General features: G+C 36.9%; 1 protein-coding gene and 1 long non-coding RNA gene across 6 annotated transcripts in view; one reads left to right on the top strand and one right to left on the bottom strand.

The window, feature by feature from the left end:
- Nucleotides 1–22,186, bottom strand: part of dbn1 (drebrin 1) — a 126,830-nt gene that overhangs the window by 40,469 nt on the left and 64,175 nt on the right. For all 5 annotated transcript variants that reach the window (XM_016678245.1, XM_016678244.1, XM_016678246.1 and 2 more), the window contains exon 2: nt 303–358. In XM_016678245.1, coding sequence (XP_016533731.1) covers nt 303–358 — 56 coding nt within the window. The remainder of the gene's footprint in view (nt 1–302; nt 359–22,186) is intronic.
- Nucleotides 4,348–7,020, top strand: LOC107837804 (uncharacterized). The gene is made up of 2 exons (XR_001663847.1): nt 4,348–6,498; nt 6,652–7,020. It is a non-coding gene; the product is annotated as an uncharacterized LOC107837804 (long non-coding RNA).

The following is a 22,186-nucleotide window of genomic DNA, read 5'->3' as shown; positions in this document are numbered from 1 at the left end:
TAATACTTTTTAATCAATAATCAATACTTAAAACAAGCTTCTATATCTTGCTTTAATGTTACTTGTAAGTTAGTTTCATCTTATTTCATGTGTACTAAGACAATTGCACGAGAAACTAGGTCAAAAATACTTGGTAATGTTTGACGTTTTGATGAAGGACCTGGAGAGCTCATCAGCTTTACTGCCTTGCGTAAAATTTTCCATTTAAAACATGGAAATTACAACAACGATGTGTTCCTCCTGAGGGAGTCCCAGCAGAGACTAAATGTGTGAGGGGAAATAAAAGAGATGGAAACACATACCTCCGGATGCAGCCAGTGTCAGGTCATTACTCTCATCCTCATAGGTGTACAAGGCCCTGTTGAAACACAGAGAGGGGCTGGTATTAGGCAAAGATTCATTAGAAACGCAGCGGTTACAGGAAATCACTGAGCTAATCAGCGACTTCCTGATAAAAACCCAGAACAGGTAGAAACAGTCAACACATGTGTTTGTATGTTTAGCTCAAGAAGAGCAAAACTTTAAAAATTTTCCTTCATCCAGACATATTCAAGAATTTGTTGATAATCTGTGGCTGATGTCAGAATAAAATGGGATAAACATGATTATAGTTTAATAAATATCTTCTAAAGTCTATCAGAAGGAGACAGACCCCTGATATCGAAACCTAACGTCTACCTCCCAGTGTGTGTACATATGTAACCTTTATTTAAGCAGGTATATCTCATTGAGATTAAAAATATCTTGACATGAGAAACCTGGCCAAGACTGGCCATAGTACACCAACAATTTCAAATTAAAACTACAGATATCAAAACCCAGTTCAAATACAATATGGATAATAAAGGAAGAAAGAAAAAACTAAGAGCAAACAGTCATTAAAGTAAAAATGGGATTAAAATAGAGCTTGATATTAGTCAAAGCATCTACAAAAATACATTATTTACAAACTAAGAGTGGCCTTAAACACATTAAATGTTTGTCATTTAAATAATCTTTTTTTTTTTTAATCAGAATTAGTTTTTGATTCTTTTGCAGATCAACCTCTCCTGCCGATATAATCTCCATGAGAGATTCTATAAAGATACAGAGTCTGAACTGTAGTAGATGACTGCTGGCCTCTGTTCCATATTAAACGGTGTGCCATGTGCTTCTGTGAGGATTATCAGCCAACCTCACACTGTGTGAACCTGAAGCTTTAGTTTGGTCAAACTCTGACTTCCTGCTGACCTCAGCTCGCCTCCCTCCATCCTGTTTCTGCAGAGTCACTTTGCAGCTTTTGTCTCTTTTTCATTTTCCTCTCTGATTATGTCAGCAGAAAACTCTGCTCCACACTCAGCTGTATTTACTCCTGTTAGGGTAATGAAACAGACATCTTGGAGTCAACATGATTTATCACTTTGGGGTTAAATTAGGCAGACAATGCAACAACTCAAGTAATTTGGATTGCCTACTTGCCTGATTATAGTGCAAAAAGAAAGATGATCAAGAGAAAAGCAAGCAAAAATGGCTGGACCTTAATCAGAACCAATCACAGCCTTGAAGCCAGACTGTCTTGAAAACATCCAACTAAGCTCAACTGTTACAAAGCTTTCTGAAAAGATTATATGTAAAGTATCAACTGAAATCCTGGCCTGATTAAAATGTGCAGTCTTTATGCACGTGACAGAGAAGATTCTAGATGTTGGAGCTACAATCCTATTTTGTTTTTGTTTCTGTAGCTTCACAGATTTTACATTATGCTAAAGCTGACTGACAGTTCAGCTTTTTGAGAGCATTTCAGTATTCTTTGATAAGTTGTCTCCTTTTTACCCTACTGAACTAAATTAGAATCTAATGAAGTGCTTTGTTTTTGTTTTCTTTCCTTTATAATCAATTTGTTCAGTGACTGTTTTGGTTGTTTATGCTAATTGTGTTAGCTATTTAACAACTAATTCTTTAACATTTTTCCTCAGAAACCTTCATGTATGGAGTTCAGCTTAGTAGTTATATATACTGCTGTATTGATTGTTTCCCCTCATTTTTAATATTAATGAGCTAATAAGGTTATTAGCTTAACTTATGTCAAAACATTAATTCAGTAGTTTCTACACCACAGAATTCTGGGATTAACTTTACAAGCCTCCACGCTCCATTTCCCATCCACAAAAAATATGGGAATAAAATTTGTCTTTTTAACAAAAAGCTGATAGTAACATAATGCAAACTGTAATGTATTCTTTAGAAAGTTAGCTGTCATTTATCAGCACAACATTAGCTCATTCCTTGAGCTCAGGAGTTGAGATGTTGTTCTTAAAATGTACAGAAAATGGGAACCAGTGCTTAAAGAAATACTAACGGCAAATCAGGCCAAATCCAAAAAAGGTATTATATCACAGTAAGGGGCTTATGAATAAAAAAACACATTCTTCTTTATATGTGAAAACAAAATGGAAAAAGGAAAGTAAAATGAAAATACCAGAAGAAAAGTGGCATAGTTACTGCATGACAGTTTGGAGATGTACCAATTTGTACTCATGGAGAGAATTTAACTGGAAATGCTTGCTTAGATTTTTTTGTAACACCGAAACAGAAAATCTCTCATACCAGGAGGGAGCCTATAAGTGCTGGAGGCAATGTGGAAACACAGAACCCAACCACTGGCATATATTTTGGGACTATACAATTATAAGACATTATTGGGTAGAAATACACAAAAATATGGAAAATATCTTGAATATAAAAATACCTTTTAAATTTACTAGTCTTATTCTAGGTGACACAGAATGCCTACCTAACAACACAAAATATCTGTTTCAAATATTAATCACGGCTTGTAAAAAAAACTGTCACCAGACGCTGGCTCCTCCGTGAGCCTCCTACTGTAGAAGAATGGATAGAGTGTGTTAATGAAATCTATCAGATGGAAAGATTAACATTTCTAATTTGTTTTCAAATGAATAAGTTTATTACCTTGTGGTCCAAATGGATGTCATATGTCAACCAAACACAGTATGCACTAGATTGAAGAGAATTTAAAAAGAAAGGCTTCATCCTTCAGAAAGTGTCTATTTACAATATAATGTACTTAGTTATATACATAAAAGTATGTCTTTCCAAAACAATACCCCCTTGCTCCCCTTTTTGTTTTATTTTATTTGCGTTGTGTTGTTTTTTGTTTGTTTTGTTTTGCTTTTGTAATTGGAATTGTAAGGAGAAGGAATGTTGTATCTGATCACAGACTGAAACTGTGCTTTTGTAATCTTCTCAATACCTCAAAAATAAAGAATTTAAAAAAAATGTACAGAAAATGAGTGAGAAAGCTGTAAGACAAAAGATCAAAGTCTGGCTTGAATATTTCAACAACACTTACGCTGAGTGTTTATCTATCAACATATGTGGTTTGTATCTGCCGTTATTAACACTACAACAGTTACAGAAGACTGAGAGGCAACTGAAGAGTTCCACAGGCAGAAACAAACAGGCTGTTAGGAAATGAAAAGATGACAAACAAAAACAGCCTGAGACAAAAGACGGAAGAGTTTAGGACTGAGATGGTGACAGAGCATGAGTCTCTATCTATAAATAATTCTCTTTAAAGCAGACAGCAGCTTACTATTCATTTAAAGTCCTCATGACCTAGAAACTGCTCCTAGTGTGTTTGTCTGAAAGCAGCTTAGGAGGAAGATAAGTGGAAAAAGAGAGGACACCTCATGAGAGGAAGAAAAGAATCACAGAGAAAAGTGGAAAAAATGTCAAGATGGAACGATGAAATATGAGTTGAAAAATGAAGACAGATGAGGGCTGAGTTCATCAACTAATCAGACTCCATCCACAACATTTTCATCAGGCCAGTGTGCATCCAATCAGGGCAAAACTCTTGTCTCTAACAGGCACTTTCACTGAGCAGAGCATCTACATTTTATTTCAAATACACATGTGAAGGTCAATTCATCCTTTTACAGCTCTGAGCAGATCGTTTTCAATATAAATGCAGATTTTATATATTCAAAACTAGGGGTAGGTGATAAAATGATTTTATCAATATATTAAATTCTTGGCTTTTGAATATTTAATTTTTTAATAATTTGGATTATTTTTCTTCAGTGCAGTTCAGTGATGTTAACACATGAACTATGATCACTTTGTGAAGTTATACTCTGGTGTCCGTTCCAGATAAGGTTACAGATGAGGTAATACTTCGTCTTTTAAAACATCAGCATCAAATTATTATCAGAAGCAAGATTTTGAAATGTGTTGGGAAAACAACAGAAAGGACCACACAAACTGAGCTTTCTCATTAAAAAAATATTTTTTTCTTGTATTTCTAAGTCGTTTGTCTGGTGAAATAGTTTTTTATTATGCTAATACCATGACTATATTCTCGTAAATAAACAAAAATTCTCATAGCCTGGCCCTGACACTCTGTTGTACAACTCACAGAAGAGATGATTGAAATAAGTCACTTTTTCAAAACATTTTCTGTCATTTGTAATTTGTTTAGTAGAAATGCAAAAAGTAAAAAATTAAATCGTAAATTAGATCAAGTATGTTAAAAAAAAAATTAAAAACCAAACAATGATGAATACAACCTTATGTTTGACATGTTCATGCCATCTAGACCGACACTTTCTGTGCAACACACTGATATACTGACAATTCAACATCATTTTTCAGGAAAATGACCACCAATTCAGCTTGTTTCTTCCCAACTCTGGTGTATTTGCTCTTCATGCTGATTCTGTATGTTAATCTGACGTTAGTTGAATGCTTTACCCCTCCCGATGTCGGATTTAGAAACAAAAAACCATTTTGTCTGGCAGGAGAGGGAATCTGCTGTTCAATAAAACTGTTGCCAAGACAAATCAATCCCAAACCCCCTCCGGTACACACTAACACCCCTACAGGGAGCAGAACCATGGCAACCAGGCAGCATCCCCCCATCATTGTCTTGGTAGCAGCAGTCTATGAACTGAAGGGATGGGGGTTGAAGGGGGTGGGAGAGATAATGTAAAGACACAAGGAGGGTTGAAGGACAGTTTTGTAATGATTTATGAGTCTAACCTAAGAAAAAACCTTGCAGATCCTTCACTGAAATACTGTGGTGTCATGTTCATAAGAAAAACAGATAAGCACACTGATGCTGAATAAACTCAGAGTACATGAATTTTTCTGACTTCCACCATTTGTTGCCAGAGTGTAGTAATAAAAAATGTGAAAACTTAAAGTTTGTTTGTCCCAATGCAAAAGCATCAAAAGGCTGAGCATTTCGCTTGTAGATTTCTCATTTCAGTCAACATTTCTTATTTGATAGAGGTGGGTTGAGCACCCAGGAAATGTACTCAAGTAAGAGTAGCTCTACTTAATTTTTATTCCAGTAAAAATAAAAAGAAGCGGTCCAAGAAAGGCTGTTTGTGTTTTCCTTTCCCCTACCCCTTCTTTTGTTTGTTTCTTCACAGGTAGTAGGAAAGCTGGTGTCAGTCTCCCCTGATTGATCCTCTCCATTCATGGGCCAATCAGTATCCAGGGAGCCTGAATATATAAGCAGCCCACCTAGGTAACTGAGAGCTGCTCTATCTGACTGGCTAGCTGACACATGTCTTGTTGGTGCTCTTTGTGTAAAGGTTTGTGGTGGGAGTTAGAGGACTAGGTAAGTTTGGGGTAACCTGTACATTTCAGTCACGTAGGTGTTTTTCTGTTAGAAACACTAGGTAAGTAGGTGGGTGCCACCCATGTAAAGTTTTGGTGAAACTTTTGTTAGATCAGGTAAGCAGGGTTTTTGTTTTCTATTTCTTTTCTTTAGCATAGACGGTAGTTAGGCCCTGTTTTATTATTTTCTTTGATTTGGCACCACCTAACTGTCCCTTTCTCCCCCACAGTTTGTATGAGCCTTCTGGGATTTTTGTGTAAATAAATCCCTTGGGGTTTTTTTTATTTTTATTTTTTTATCACATTCACTTGGACTCTGTCAAATTTTTGTGATTGTCGTGTTACTCTCCTTCTCCTCACAAGGGGGGGGCCATAACACAAGTGGGGGCTTGTCGGGGATCACCATTTTCCCTGAGCTGTAGACATCCACAATAATTTGAAAGATCATTGTGTCCGTTTAGAAATGAGCTTCAGCTTAGAGGAGTTCATACAGGCTCCTAGCCATGAACAGCTGGAAATGTGTCGTAAGAACAACTTATGTCTGGCTGAACACTGACATTCCAGTGAATTTTTTTTTTTTTCAAAAGTTGAAATTAAAAACATTGTTGTTCAAAAACTGGTTGAGATGAAAGTCCTGGTTGACTCGAGCAAAACTGATCTGGATGTTTGTGGTGATCCTTCTGTTGATCTAGGACTCCCTCCTTTTAAAGATGAAGGAGCTGCTGTAATGGCAACTCCCCCATAGGGGTTGGCAGAACTGCAGGCGCCCCCTGCGACTTTACCACAGTTCAATTCTATGTCACCAGAGCTCAGTGACTCCAGTGATAATGGCTGGCTCGCCTACAGTTGGAGGCACAGGAGAGGGAGTTGGTAAGAAAAGCTGAGTTTGATTTCAAACTTGAAATGCGCAAATTGGAAATTAAAGCTGACAAAGAGATTAAACTGAAACAGCTTGAGGTAGAAGCCATGAGGCTTTCACGTGGCAAATCACCTCGTTCATCTGTGTACTCTGATTCTTCACAGGTGGTGCCAGATAAAAACAAGTTTGATGTCTGCAAGAATATTGCTTTGGTGCCTAGCCACAGATTGCACACCCTTGGTATAGTCAATGGATGGATGATGAGCAGCTAAATTTAGTCTGATTTGTACACTACAAATAAATCTCCAGAAGCTTGTCTACATTGGTTTACTGCAAACCTGTATTTCCAATCCTAAATCCCAGTTCATTTTATGAATTAGAACACTCAACAAAACAGGCCAAGAGACTGTTTGGACCAGAGTCTGCTTTCTCATGCACATCATTCATTAAAAAACCTTCTTCACATGCACAAAAGTTTGCTTTTTATCCTTTAAATCAGTTTTACAATCTTTCAACTATGAAATGGATCAGCTGCTGTGAGGAATGTAAACTGGCCAAGTTCATGGAGCAGCACAGTCCAAGACAGTTCCAGTGAGTTTAAATGACTCAAAATGGGGACAAAAAATCTTTTCCCTTTGGGCCTCTTGGACACAAGTCGAACGGATGATGTTACAAAACCAGGCAGTGAGCTCTCAGCTCTCAGCTGCTGTCTCAGCTGCTGTCAGCTGCTGCTCTCCTACAGGCTCAGTGGAGATGAAACATTAGAGACACAGACTGCAGGTCTCATTTAGAAGAGTCATCAGTTCAAGACTGAGAGCAAAAAGACAGAGAAAGGAGAGGAGGGTGATGTTTAAAGGTGACCTATATTTCCTTTAGCAGGTTAGGAAAGGTCTATGGGTTACATAAAACATGTAACCCATAGACTGATGATTCTGATTCTAAGAATGATTTTGGACAAAATCATTCTTAGAAAATAAGAAATTAATATGCTCAGTTTTGCCTATTTTGAGCTCCTTTCAGAATAAGCTGTTTTAGGGCTCTGTTGCTTTAAATCCAAATAAGTTGCTGCTGGCCCCTCCCCCACAATTCAACTTTTACTGATGCACACGAAAATGGATGCAAACAAAGATGCGATTATACAACCATGCATCTTTGAAAAGCACAAGTGAAGCCTCCTGTACAACCAAAAATGCAAGTGGTTTCTGAATGGTAAGTTCACAACTAAACACTTGTCTTTTCTAGTAGCCATTGGATATGTCATTCCAAAACTGACATAATTAAAAATAAAAGCAGAAACATATAAAAGTTTCAATAAGTAAATCAATACTTAAAATAGACTAATTGATTTTGATTTATATATGCATTTTGTAGATTCATAGGTTTGGGCTATGAGTACTGTAATGCTACCCAGCGAACAGGTAGAAGTTGAAGTCTTTAAACACCGCCCCTCCTCATTTGCATAATGAGGCAGAGATACATATGAAGTAAAAAGAGGAGACAGAAAAATTTAAAAAGAAAAAAATACAATAAAAGGAATTGTGGAGGAAAAACAATTAAAGAGACACAAATGCATCTGTAAGTAAAAGAAAAAACATTTCTAAAAACCAGTAAAATTTAAATAAAGCATAAAAATGTCATTTATTGGAATTAAACTGAAAAAATAAAAATGAATGCCAAATAATAAGACATAAGGTAATGTTCTTGTTTTTGGTGTATTTTAAATTACTTCATTTATTTATTAGGCAATTTTTATATTTCTGCCTTTATTTTTGGTTTTAGTCATCTGTAGTTTTGGTTTAAGGTGACCAGATGACCAGCTGTTTGGTGACAGGCTGGACTAACCTGGGGTTGCTAGGTGAATGGCAGTTCCTGATGATTTGTGAGGTTACATTCAGAAGGTTTGAAATGGTTAGGTTTTTTTTTCCGACACCAAACAAATATTAACTATTGCCAAAAACCGGTTAGGTGTTTGGGGTGCAGAAGCAGTAGAAACCCAAATGGAAGTACAAAAACATGCATAATGTGAATTTTGCATAACAAGTCCCCTTTAAATACTTTAATAGGGGTTGTTGTTCCTGTGGTTGGATTGTGTAGTCTGATTTACAGAGACAGAATCCTACATGGTGATTTAATGAGCTAAAAATGAGTCAGACAATGAGAACAGGGAGTAGTGGATCATCATTCAGAGGGAATGACTGGCTCTGCTGTCGGGAAAGAGAGCTGGAATCTGGGAATGACTGATGTGTGGATGTAAAAGTGAAACAGCAGCAGATTCCAGCGCGGTTCACTAATGGAGCAGAGTCTGAGCAGGATGAGAGTCCGCTCGCTGAGGATCCAGCCGTGTAGGTGGAGCACCTCACTAATGCCCTCTCTCAGGAGGTAAATGCTGCTTTGAAGCTTTTCCATTTCTGAGAAGTGTTGCCCACACAGTCACACAAAGGCACAAGAAGCTCTTAAGATACAAAGAGAATCAGTTTATTCAGTGTGCTAAAGGTCAGGCAGTGTGAAAACTAAATAGGAGTTTGGACAAACTGTCGCAGCCAATGTGGACAAGACCCAACCTTTAAACATGCACCCTCAGTTTTTTTTATTGAAGCCTGTTGCAGCTAATCAACCTCAAAATAGAAATAAATATGCAAGAAAAGCAGGAGAAACAGCACAGCTATGTGTAGTAGCATGTTGCTGCCACATGAGGGCAGTCTGATGAACAGGCGGTGGTTTTTATGTTCTATTTTGTGACATAAGTGAGGTCAGGGATCCTTTGTGACCCAGAGAGCCACTAAGTGTTGATAGTGCCAAGCACATCTTTGACAGTTTGTTCAAGTCATTCATTGGTTCAATGATTTGCCAGCTTTTATAGGGCCTGCCCTCATTAGCTACGGCAGCCCGTGAGGTACATAACAAAAAAAACAAAAAACTTTACAAAGTGCAAATACAATTAAACAAAACAAAACAAAATACAAACCACCAACAGTGGTAATCAAAACAGACATATTACTAAACAATCTGCAACATTCTTCAAATAATTTACAATAAATAGTCTACAAATTTGAATAATTTAAGCAACTTAATTTAAATGATTCACTATCCATTACAACTTGTAACAATAGTGTGGTGGATGATGGAACAGTCCGGTACCAGTTGCCTTTTTTTGCAGTCGCCATTCCGGTACTTTCTACCATTAACAAATGCCACGATCAAACGCAGAGAAAGGGGACTGCTACCGGGCTGTTCGTCATCCGCCACGCTGTTGTGACAAGTAGAAGCGGTAATGACGTCACGCGTCGAGACGTTCTCCATACGTTGCTAGTTGGCTAAAGACTTATATGAAGCGTAGAACAAGAGCGACGCCAAGTGTAATAAACTAAATTTTGTCACACCCTCATCATGTCTTTGTCAAAGCCAAAGCTTGCAGTTCATGTATTGGAGAAATAATTAAATGTTGATGACATTTTAGGATATTTTTTTTAATGTTTTTTGTGGAATTCTTTATGTGGCCCAGTCTCACCCAGACTCTGCCTCCAGCGGCCCCCGGGTAAATTGAGTTTGAGACTCCTGCCCTATAGCAATTTGCCAGGAGCTAATGCTAATGCGCTAACTTCAGTTCAAATTATATCTACCTTTGAAACACACCAACCCACGAGCACCGGGTTAAATTTTATGTTGTGAAGTCCAGACCGAAATCGAACTGAGAATCTGTGGCAAAACTTGAAATTTAACTCCAGGTCCATCCAATCTGTTTTGACTAAGATACTTTGCAAAGAAGAATGGATAAAAATGGCAAAGTTTGGACAATACACCCAAAGTATTTACAGAGGAAGGTTATTTCTAATCATTGACTCCAAATGCACTTGGGAATTTATTTGCATCATGAATCATTTTCCTTCCACTTCACAATTATCAACTATACTGTGTTGGTTTCACAGACAAGCCTCTAAAAACATTCAACTTTCAGGCTGGAATGTGGGAAAATGGGAAGAAAACCAAGAGGAACAAACAATTCTTCACATAATTGTTTAAAATAAACAATTTAAAAAATATATGCAAACAGAACAGACCTTCTGCAGAACAAAAAAAAAAGCATTGAAGCTTTTCTATCCAGCTCAAACAAACTGTGCTTAGAGAGATTTACCCAGCAGCCACGTTTCAAACAGAACTCATGTTAACACGATCAGGCCTTTAACCAGCAATGAGACGAGGCAGTGCAATGATTCAGAGCAGAGATGTCAGTAAATCTGCCCCCCCCAGAGAAAATAGATGTGGCCTAACTGCAGAAACAGACTCACTACAGAACAACACTGCATAATTTCCAGGAATATTTGCACATTTCACTTTGAAACTATTGACTCCAGAGGGTCTATATGAGCCTGAAACACCAAACAAGGTTCATCTGCAGAACCATAATAAAACATGATAAATGAGTGAATAGTCCTTCTACTTCTGCCTGTTTTTTTAAGCTGAAACCGTATGCCTCCTCCTCATCTCTCCCACCACGCATCACTAAAAATTCTGCATACTTGTGGTTAATAATGCCTCCACCAGATGGAAAGTAATCTTCCCGAGCTAGAAGCTGCTGAGGTGGTGATATCATTGAGGGAACATTTTCCATTTATACTCAAGAATTTGGTTCAGCAAACGATCAGGCTCTTAACTTGACCAAGAGAAATCTACTACCATTTTTGGGCAGAGAGCTTTTTGCAGATCTGAATCTGGAGAATAGGCTGTCTGGACTGATTTTCTGCCCAAATTAGAGCAAAACACAAAGTATTTGGGTCCACAGGCTAAATAAATGAAGAGATTACCAGCTACACAGATCAGTTATAAGAAGGTTGGACCTCAAGTCTATCAACAGAAACACAATGAAAGTCATAAGTTTATATACCAGTAGAAATAATGGGGAATTAACTTCAGTGTCTACACAAACAACTGGTTTCGCTTCCGTTTCAGACATATTTCAGGCGCCATGTATGGGATCCAGTCCAACTAAATGTAGAGCAACAGGCAACCTGGAGGAAAAAGGGAAAGACTCATCATAAGACAAGCAGGAAGCAGGATTTCCTCAACCTGAAGCTTTCAGAATCTCACTTCTGCATGGCAAGACATCAGTGCAAAGAAACAAACAAGAAAACCTTATGAAAACAAATGTGGACAACTATATAACACAGTAACTAAACGTGAAATCACAAGTCCTTTGAGGGGCAAGTCCCACAAAAGTCTCATGTCTCAGAGAGGAAATTACAAGTGAAGTCACAAGTCTTTTTGAGTCAAGTCAAATACAAATGTTTAAGGTTTTATGTCAAACATCAAGACTTTGAGAAGTAAATCCAGGTCAAACCTCAGGTCCTAATATTGCAAGTCCAGGTCAAATTTGAAATTTGTGAGTCAAGTCTAAGTCAAATCCTCATATCATGCTTCTGTTGAACAATCCTGTGCTGCACCATCACTGTTAAATTCCTAAACAAATACCACATGATCGACCTCTACCCAAAACACAAACAGCAACAATATGGAAATAAACCTCTGTTGTTAATATTAATTACAGGACTGACACCAATACATTAAAACCACTGAAATCAATCGATACAATATAAATACCAATCTACTGTGCGTCTCTTAAGCATACATTATGGTGATGTCACAAACATGTCCCTAGTCATGATGCAGCTGAACACTGTGAATACTGACCTCAGTCTTCATGTTGCACAAAATGCATTCATTTCCTCACATTTAGACCCACATAACATGTTTTTAGTTTAACCCAGCATACTGGGTTAAACTAACTGCTTTAGTTGAAAAAAAAAAAGTTAGTCAACAGTTGGAAAGAAAGCCATAAGCTCAGATTAAAAGGGAGAGTTTTTAAAATTAAGAAAAAGGAAGACCATCTATAAATCACAAGTTATTTCAACTTTTGGAAAATATGCTACTTAATTTTTTATTTGGATATTGCCTAAACGTTTCATGTAAAACTTAAAGTGTTTTTGCCTCATCCAAGACCTAATTACTTTCTGTTTGTCCTGGAAGTCATCAGACGCTGCCTTGTGAGGAAAAGCAGAGTGTTGTAGAAGGACAGGGAAGTCAAAACAGCATCAGCTGTGGGTCCAGAGTCTGTCACAGCAACTTAGTCAGCAGGACAAGTCTTTGCTTCAGTCGTCCTGGGCCTTTAGGACACATCACCATCAGTTTCTGAGTCCCTAATCAGCTCCTCAGGGATGTTGACCAGGGTGTCTTACTCCCAGAATGGAGGACTGGTTGACTCAGCAGGACAGACATCTCACACAATAACACAATTCATTGTTTCTGTGAATGTGCTGCAGAGAGACAGCATTGTTTCCAGGATTTTATTTAACATCCAGCATTCAGTCTTCTGCGCATAAGGAGTTGTTTTCTTTAAATCGAAGGACAAGATAGATTTATCTTTCTGAAAAATGAATATACACAGACAGATGAGCTAGTTCAGAGGCAACCCAAGCTAGACTGAAATCCATGAAATCCTATAACCTATATCAACTGAGTGGTCACAATGACAAAAACACTGAGGCAAAATTATTAAAGCATTTCCAAGCTACATGCTCAAGAATAATTAACACTCTAAAAACTGGGAGCTTTTTCATCAAAACAAAATGAAACTATGGCTGGGCTCACAGTGTTGCATCCTTCTAGCAGACTAGAAGATTTGGCGTCAAAACTAACTGGTCATTTACTCCACTAGAACAAAAACCCCAGTTATATACGAGAAATATATGCTTCACTAAGGGCTTGGGGTATTTTTTTAATGATATTCTGTGTTTTTTTTTTATTATTATTTGTTTTGTTTTTTTTGCTAAATGCAGCTTTATGTATTTCTAGTTCAAATTTTGATTCAGTTTATTCTCCCAGAGTGTTTTGGCTTTAGCCAGGCCTGGAGGAAGGGGCATCTTGTCTTCCTAAGCAGTGTTAGGCTTCCTGGTTGCCTCCCTGACCAGTTTCCATATTATCTTTGCTTCCATTAAAAAAAAAAACACACATCCAGTTTAGGTCCCATATTTTCTGCATCAATAGCTAAATTGTGAAAATAGGCTAATGTCAGGGACGTTTGTATTGGGACAAGAGAAATTTACTTCAGGTTAGTTAGATTTTGCTAAAGCACAACAGGAAGTCATGAAGGTTCAGAATCAACAAATGAAACAAAAGCATCCACTAACATTACCACTAAAGTGTGAGGATTTGAGTTGTTCTATGTGTTTATTTTAGGTTTCTGTGTTCAGGGGTGTGATATAGGGGGGAAAAGTGATGACAATTCTAGGGGCCCTGACGAATAGGGGGCCCTCCACAATTTAATTATTTATTTGTTGTTCATAGAAATAAATAAAAAAAATCGGGACCCTGTCAATTGCTAAATTAATAATATTGTTTTTAGCAGTAAAAATTTTATGTTCCCACTCCCAGATAAAAAAAACACACATCCACATTTGCCCTGAACCCCCCTATATGCGTTAAATGGTTTGTTCCTGCTTGGAGCGCTTGAGAGTGACAGCAGCAGACAGTGGACGACACAAACGATTGTGGCAGTTACTATGCTGCTAAGAAAATCAGGTTTTCAAAAAAAGAGAGAGGGAGAGAGAAAAAGGCAAGAGTGTAATTTATAACCCAGTTTTTCTCCAAGAGAGGTGGGCAGACTGTGTGAGATTATCAATCATTTAGCATAATTAGCGTAGCTACAAACTACTGTTTGCCTTCTTTTCACTAGCATTTAATGAATTAAGGGAAAAAATTACCAACATATTCATATATTTAACTTGTCCCTTTTACCTTTTGCCATTTAACAACAGATGAGTCGGTCAGCAGCAGCTCTAACCCACGTCCCTCCTGACCATCCCCTCCTGAGTGAAATTAAAGCTGCAGTATGTCACTTTTATATTTTTTTTTCACATATTTTTTTAAAACTGTCATGTTGTGACAGTATGGTAATCTGTGAAAAATGTATTTCCCCTGCCTTCTCCCAGTGCAGGGGAACTGCACTGGGAGAAGGTGCAGTCTTCTCCCAGTGCAGGAGAGTTTTAGTGCTGTCATCGCAATTGGGTATTAATCAGAAATGCTGCTCATTCTTTCTGTTTTTAATTATGTAAAGCACTTTGAAATGCATTGCTGCTGAAATGTGCTATGCAAATAAAATTTGATTGATTGATTGATTGATTGATTGATTGATTGATTGATTGATTGATTGATTGATTGATTGATTGATACGACATCGTGATAGCTTTAACAGATATGGAGAAAACATATTTTTTATTAAAGTTATGTACTGTAGCTTGAATAAAATGCAACTTCATAGCATTTTTGAGAAGTCTGGATTGCTTTATGTGTAGTTGCACGTTGCTTTTGACTGTTGCTCAGTGACAGTTCAGTAATCTAAAAGTAATCTTTAAAATTGTGATGCTTTTTATGCGTCAAATAGACTCAAAAATTGTAACAGCAGCTGCGCAGGGGGGCCCAAACAAATTTTTTGTCAGGGGTCACATGATTCCTGGTGGCGCCCCTGTGTGTCTATTGAGTCTCCTGTTGTCCTGTGTACCTCTTGATTGTTCCCAGGTGTGTCTCGTTCCCTGATTACCCTCTGTGTATTTAATGTCACCTGTGTTCCATGTTCTTTGTTGGGTCCTCATCTTGTTTGGTTTGCTGTCTGTTGTATGTCTAGTTTTCTGCCGTCCATTATGCTTCCAGTTGCTACCAGTTTTTGAGCCTTAGCTTTCTGCTCTTTTCTGTGCTGCCTGGACTTTGGACTGTTGGATTTTGTGTTTTTTCCATCATTAAAAATCATCATTTCATTTCCTAAACCGCTGCTGCATCTGCCTCACCACCATCTACCACACATCATGACATAAAGCCTTCTAGTGTAAATGTTTACTGATGACATGCAGCTATTTTTAAATCAAAACAGAACAAGTAATGAAATTGTACATTTCCATTAACTACATACTAAACAATCACTGCTGTGTACTGTTGCACCTCTACCAAGCAACACTGTTCCCTAACTCAACCAAAAAATACACAAGACATTGGACTCCATTACATTGATCAGGTAATCAAACCAGTAAAAATGCAAACAGTTTTTTAGCCTGACAAAAGAAGCCAAGTTTGTTTTCTCTTATGAAAACACATAAGTGTATCCTGGTGAAACCATCAGGTGTGCTCTTAGTGAAGCTGATTTTATTATGAAGATGTGTGTTTAAGGCCAGAATTCCTCTAACGTTCAGTGAAGGACTATTTTTAGGGGCACAGACAGGTCAGTTCTGCCTTAGCAGCTCTCACAGCCCAGCTTTGTCTGTTTCAGGCCTCACAATGGACTTCCTGTGGCCACGGAGCCTGGGTCGGCTCTGCACCAATCACATCTCAGTGCCGACCCATGCAGGGTCCAGAACAATGTTGGGCCACTGCCATGAGAGTGTAAACACCAGAGAAAACGTCTAGACTGCTGATAGAAATGTTCATCTGGGACCTGGTGGTCTGCAGAGAAGCAGAAAAACAAACCTCTGAGCTTTTTAGGAGCTTTTTCTGTTTCTTAGATAAACTGCATATCAGATCTTCCAGCTGTTGCCAGAACACATCTATCTGTCCTCACCTTTGATATTAGGAGTTGCTAAAACAGCCACCAGCTAAACCCTCAGTGCTGCACAGAAATGTCAAACATCATTCCCAAGATTCCTGTTGTAAAACGTCCTTCAGGCATCCTCTCCACTTCCTCCAATAACACTCCCACTGTCCAGTATTTGGGGAATATTTGTATCTACAGCTGGAGAGCTACCTCACCAGTGATTGTTTAGATTGTCTCCTTTTCTCTGCAGATTATTGGACTATTCTTTTCCTTAAAACTTTAAGTTTAGTGAGTTCAGTCTGAAACAATAAAAGCATAGAACCATGTTTAACCTAGAGTAAATAGCCTAAAACAACATTTTAGCTGCTTTGGATTTTGTGTTGCTTTTGTACATCCTATTCTTTGTTTTTCATTTCTATTTACGCATCATCGGCTTTTCCTAAAATCTTTTTAATAATCTAACTTCATGAGCTTAAGGAAAGACTTTTAATGAAGACAAGACAGTAGATGTGTAACAATTTCTAACAAAGCTCTTGAAAAGAGATGGTACACAATGTTGGGTTCTTAACATCAGCAATATTTTTAGGAAACCTACTAATGCATTTTTTAAAAAGAATAACAGATTAATGGCTTAATGGGTCACAATATATTACAGTAAGAACAAGCGGAAACTCACAGCAAACTTCAAAATGCGCTGCAAACATATGAATAACAGAAACAGAAAACAGAAACAGAAAAATGCTGCAAACAAAAAATGAAATTCACACAAATACTGTCCCGAATGAAAATGTAGCACCTTGATATTGGTACTAAAATTGGTATTTAAAATATTTTACATTTCTTAATGCAGTGATGATATTTTCCCAGTCCTTATGAAAATGGTGCTTTGTTTAATGCTGAAACAGCCAAAACACAAGAGGTAGACGGTGATAAAAACATAATTCCAAATAATTTTAAACTAAATATATCAGAAAAAAATTATTTAAAAAAAAAATCCAGCACTGAAGACCTCTGAAGTTTCTGTTTCTTTTATTTATTCTAAAAGAAACAACATTGGATTTTTGTTGTGCTTAGAAATGCTACCTTTTCATCACTTCTTTAACAAGGAAGTCTATAAATGTGCAGCTGTTTCACTTCCTGATTTTAAATGTTTTCCTCCTGTCTCTTTACATCCGGTGGCTCTAAATGATTGTGTGTTGAAGCCAAAACAGACCCTCCTGTGTGGCAGAGACTAAAAACAAAAAGACAGGACTTCAAAGGGGAACACACACACAGACCCCCCTTATTGGTGATGGAGCCCCTTCCTCTCAGAGTGGGTCAGCAGCCAGAGAAGCCCCTCATCCCACTGCCACAGTGGCCCGAACATCAAAACACTGAACACAGGCGCTCACTCATTTTGCCCACACACAGCTAGCGCTTCACACCGAGGCTGAATGTGAAGTAGGTCACATGACGTTCTCACAATCAAGTAAATTGCAGCACATCTGAGTAGATGACACTGTTCACGTGTAGCTGTATGGAATCCAAGAGATGCCACAATAAGTATGAAAAAATGAACAGAAAGAAAGATTAGAAAACAAATATATACACTCAAAATATAAAAAAATACAAAGTACCAGAACAAAACTTCTTCATGCATTTGTTTTTGCTTCATTTTTCTGTGTTCATTTTTATTTATTTATTTATTTTTTTTTTACATTTTTTTTTATTTCTGCTACATAGTATTTAATGGGAAATTATTTTTGATATCTTTGTTTATTTGGTCAAGTTTACATTTCTTTAAATTTGCCCAGATTTTTAAGGCTATTAGAATTCGTTTATTATTTTATTTCTCATTTTTAATCATTTTACTTATTTTTACTTTTCACCACTCCATTCTGGTCTGATATAATAAAATGATAAAATGTGTAAATAAACCTTCATGTTTATTTACACATTTTATTATATTATTTTATATTATTTTTTAAGGTAATTGTTTTTAAAACCAACCCTTTCACCAACAGTAAAGATAATCAAAAAGTCATTTACTTCCCTCAGAGCATCATATTTACAAGACATTTTTTGCATCTGTTAGATCAAACAAATCCTTAGAATATCTTCATAGAACTGCAGTGCAGTTTAAAATCTGCTGTGCAAATATTAAAAATCCATGTGTGGAGACTTCAGATACACACATAAGTTTCTTCAGAGGTGTGAACGCTGCGACCCAACTTTCACCACAGTAATGAAACTTCCTGTGCTTTCCCCCCTCCTGTGAAATGATGTCATGCTCCAGTCAGCCTTCACAGTCCAAAAACACACACTAGTAGGGGGACTTTTCAAAGAGCACACACTCATCAAAACAATGATCTCATCCCTAAACACTAAGAATGAACAAAAATGTACTTTCTGAGAATTATTGGTTTAAATTGAATTGGTGATGAACTTGAAACTGTGAAATCGGATCAACTTGGCCAGAGAAACAAAAGGGTAGCCTTATAAAGTGTGTGTTTGTGTGCATTCCAGCTTGACAGTTTGATTGGTGTGATTTGCCCTATTTGCCAGAACGAAATGTCTGGCATTCTGTGGGAAAACCCACAACACTGACTAATGGGAATTTAAGAGCTGGATATCTAACCCTCTATGGACTTACAGCCCTGATTGTTTAAAGATGACTTTACTGTGGATGGAAAAAGGTATTGTTGGACTGAGAAGCTTGTTTTCTAACAGTTAAAGCTAGTTACAAAAAAGCCCAATAACTTTAGAACGGACTGACTGATGCAATAAAATGGAAGCTGAGCTCATACTGTTGTAAGTGATTTTTGCACTGATTTCATGGAGTTTTGTTGTAAGCAAACAGACCACAAATTAAACCATCTATCAAGGCAGACCAAGTCAAGACTTAATCAAGTGTAGAATTAATCTGATTAAAGTGAAGAAAGCAGTTCAATTAAAATGTACCAAAACTGTAACAAAATGGCTGCAGCTCAATTCACCAATTTGCCAAGTCATTTCCTCATTTTGTAGCCCAGGTATCATGTTGCTAAAAACAAATGTACATTATTTATCTGTAAACAAATCATTTCATATATACCCAACCTTTGCAAAAGGGCTAAACGATTATTCAAATTCATGGTGATGAACTGATTATTGAAATAATTGTCAACTAACTGAATAATCAATTTATAGTTAACTTCAGTATAACTTGAGTCAAAAAAAGGCCACTTGCTGAAAGAAGTACTTCACAGCTGTAATTAGGCCAAAACTGTAAAATCAATTTATATATTTTGCATTTAAGAAAAAAAAAATAAAACTAAACCTTTGTCTGTAAATCTGTTCTACCCATACAACTCCCTGAAACTTGTTCCAAACCTGGTTCAAAATTTGTAAACAAAATCTGTTAAGCACCTGTTACTATCCAATTATTTGATTAATCCAAAAAAATAAAACACATCAGGCCTACACTGTGTAGATTTTAAGTCAAGCAGAAAGAACATAGCTTTTCTCATGTTGATGTTAGAAATATTTTCAAGCTGCAGATGCATCCTTACCAGAAATGATCAGGTGTTCACTAAAAGAATGTCATGTTATTGCATTAAAAGCATTGTAATGTTTATTTTCTTTTAGAAGGAATTGAACTACTTGTTCATTTGCATCTTTAATGTATTACTAATATTTTATAAAATACTAAAATAATAATAAAGTGGTTAAAGGACAAATCTGCAGCATGCGCCATTTTTGATCAGATTAATAGATTAATCAATTAATTGTCAGAATAGTTGATTAATTGTCAAAAGACTCAATGACTACTTTGCAAATCACTTTATTGGTAGTTATGTTTTTGTGCTTTCTTTGAATAAGACGAGTCACCACTTTTTCCACAATAAAAACTCCAGTGTGATGTGGAGCGATGAGCACCATGAGCTCATCAGGCTGCAGGTAAATGAATGCTTTGGTCAATATGAACCACTCTCAGTTATTTATGTCTAAAGTTCTAAAGTGGCTCAAACACCAACCCACAAGGAGCCTGTGTGGGAGGAAGGTGCATAATGAAACAGAAGAGTCCAAATGCATAGGAAGGTTATTTTTAATGGATGACTGGTGCTCCACATTCACCCTCCTACTGCTTTGTAGAGATCTTCTTCAGCTTAATGGAGAATCATGGATTTGATCTGTCACAGTTTCTCTAAAAGAATGAAGGATTTTGTCATGAATTCTGATGAATCAAAGCGTCCCTAGAATTTAAACCCCCACAGTCAGCAGTTCGGTTTCAAAACAGGAAGGAATGTTTGGTTTGTGTGTAGATTTAATAAACTGGGGAATGTGTCTTTGGCTTCTTATGCTACTCTCCGCTTACTGCTACCTCGTTAAGCCCCTCCACCTCGGTACTGGGGAAGGAATTCACTTTTTTCCCTACATGTATTTCTGCACCTCGTTTCAGTTAAACATTACAAATGTACGCAAAACTTTGTCAGCGTTGATGTGTTGAAAACACACAATTTCGGAATTGTGGTGTTTCCATTAAGTAAGAAATTAAATTAAAATCACATGGGAATAAGTCCTTTGAGGCAACAAAAACATGGCGCACCATCCTCCTCCTACCACTTCCTGTCAACTTCTTTGTCTTTTCCTCCAGTAGTAACATCCGGTTGATTGTCACATGGCTTGTGTGATAGAAAAAGTGTTTCCATTGCTGTTTTGTAAAATAAACTAATTTTGATTCAGCCCAATAAAACCACATCATTCGAGGAGCTGATGCGCAAAAAAAAAAAATTATCAAAAATTGTGCTTTTTGAAAATTGCCGTATTTCCGTCAAGCAAACATGTTTTTGTAATTCCCAATTTGCCCAATTTTATGATCAATGAACAAACAGCTCTAGGCATATTCGGAGTCCACAGAAATATCAGACTCGAAGATCTATGCTTCCCAAAAGTGTGTAGCCTTATTAATGATATTTCTAAAAGGTTTATATACTGCAAAGCAAAAATAATTCTAGCATGGGACGAAAAAAAATCCAAATTATTTTATGCTCCATCCTCATTTTCTCTGAACCTGGAGCAGCTCCTGTGATATTTACATTTTGAAGGGATCTCCGAAGTGTTGACTTTATTTTGGTACCAAGATTATTGAAATAGAGTTTGCAATTGTTGAAAAGAAAAACAACAAACAAATTAGATTTGGGTATGTTATTTCAAACAAATACTTCAGAAAAGTCTGCAGACAATATCCAAACTAATACTGACAACGGAAAGAGGTATAAGAGATTTCTCCATCCTTAACTGTTGCAATGCCAGAGCATTTCTTCTAGCTCAGTGTTTCTCACCCTTTCTTGGGCCAGTGCCTACCTAGCCTTTATCCAGGTCCCTCACCGCCCCCCACCAAAGAATGTGTAGGCTACTGTGCACTATTATTTTATTATTAAATAATAAATATTATATTTATTATTGGTTTTTATGCTTGTTTCTGTATTTATCATCAAAAAATTTCCCAGAAAACAAAAAAGCAAAGGGAATAGAAATTATTTTCACAGGTGTCTACGAAAAATGCAATGAATGGACATTCAACTTAAAATTGGTAGGCCTAACAACCAATCAGAGTGGAAAAAATATTCTTGTTCTGTGCCATTGTCTAGTTGTTAAATATTCCACAAAATTACCTGAAAAAAAGATGTACAACAATGGCAGTTTAAACTTTGATCTATTTGCAAAACGACTGAGCTCGGCAACATTAAAACATGGATAGAACTGTAACTACATTAATCATAACTCTTCTTCTCTTCAGTGTTTCTGCCAGTTTCTGGTGGTACAGCTCTGTGCTGCCTTCAGGAGAATGGCACATCAGAGTGTCAACCATAAAATTTCACCCACTTGGCATTTATTGTGCAAACCAGAGCTTTCAATGAAAAAACAAAAGTTCCATATCCTTTTAATGCCATACAAATATGAGACAGAAACATGGATTATATCTTTATATAGACCTGTCTATTGATTTATAGATTAATAGTTTTACTGGACAGAAATTACAAAGAACAAAACTGGTTCTTAATCAAATCCTAATGAGTCAAACTGAAAGTGTCATGGAGTCATCAGCCTCATGACATTAACACTGACATGAAAAATAATATTGAAGAAATAAATATATCAAATCT

Source organism: Poecilia formosa, unplaced genomic scaffold, assembly GCF_000485575.1.
Source record: "Poecilia formosa unplaced genomic scaffold, Poecilia_formosa-5.1.2 Scaffold177, whole genome shotgun sequence".
Classification (NCBI taxonomy): domain Eukaryota; kingdom Metazoa; phylum Chordata; class Actinopteri; order Cyprinodontiformes; family Poeciliidae; genus Poecilia; species Poecilia formosa.
The sequence above is the reverse complement of the archived record's forward strand: the minus strand, read 5'-3'. Positions and strand labels throughout refer to the sequence as shown.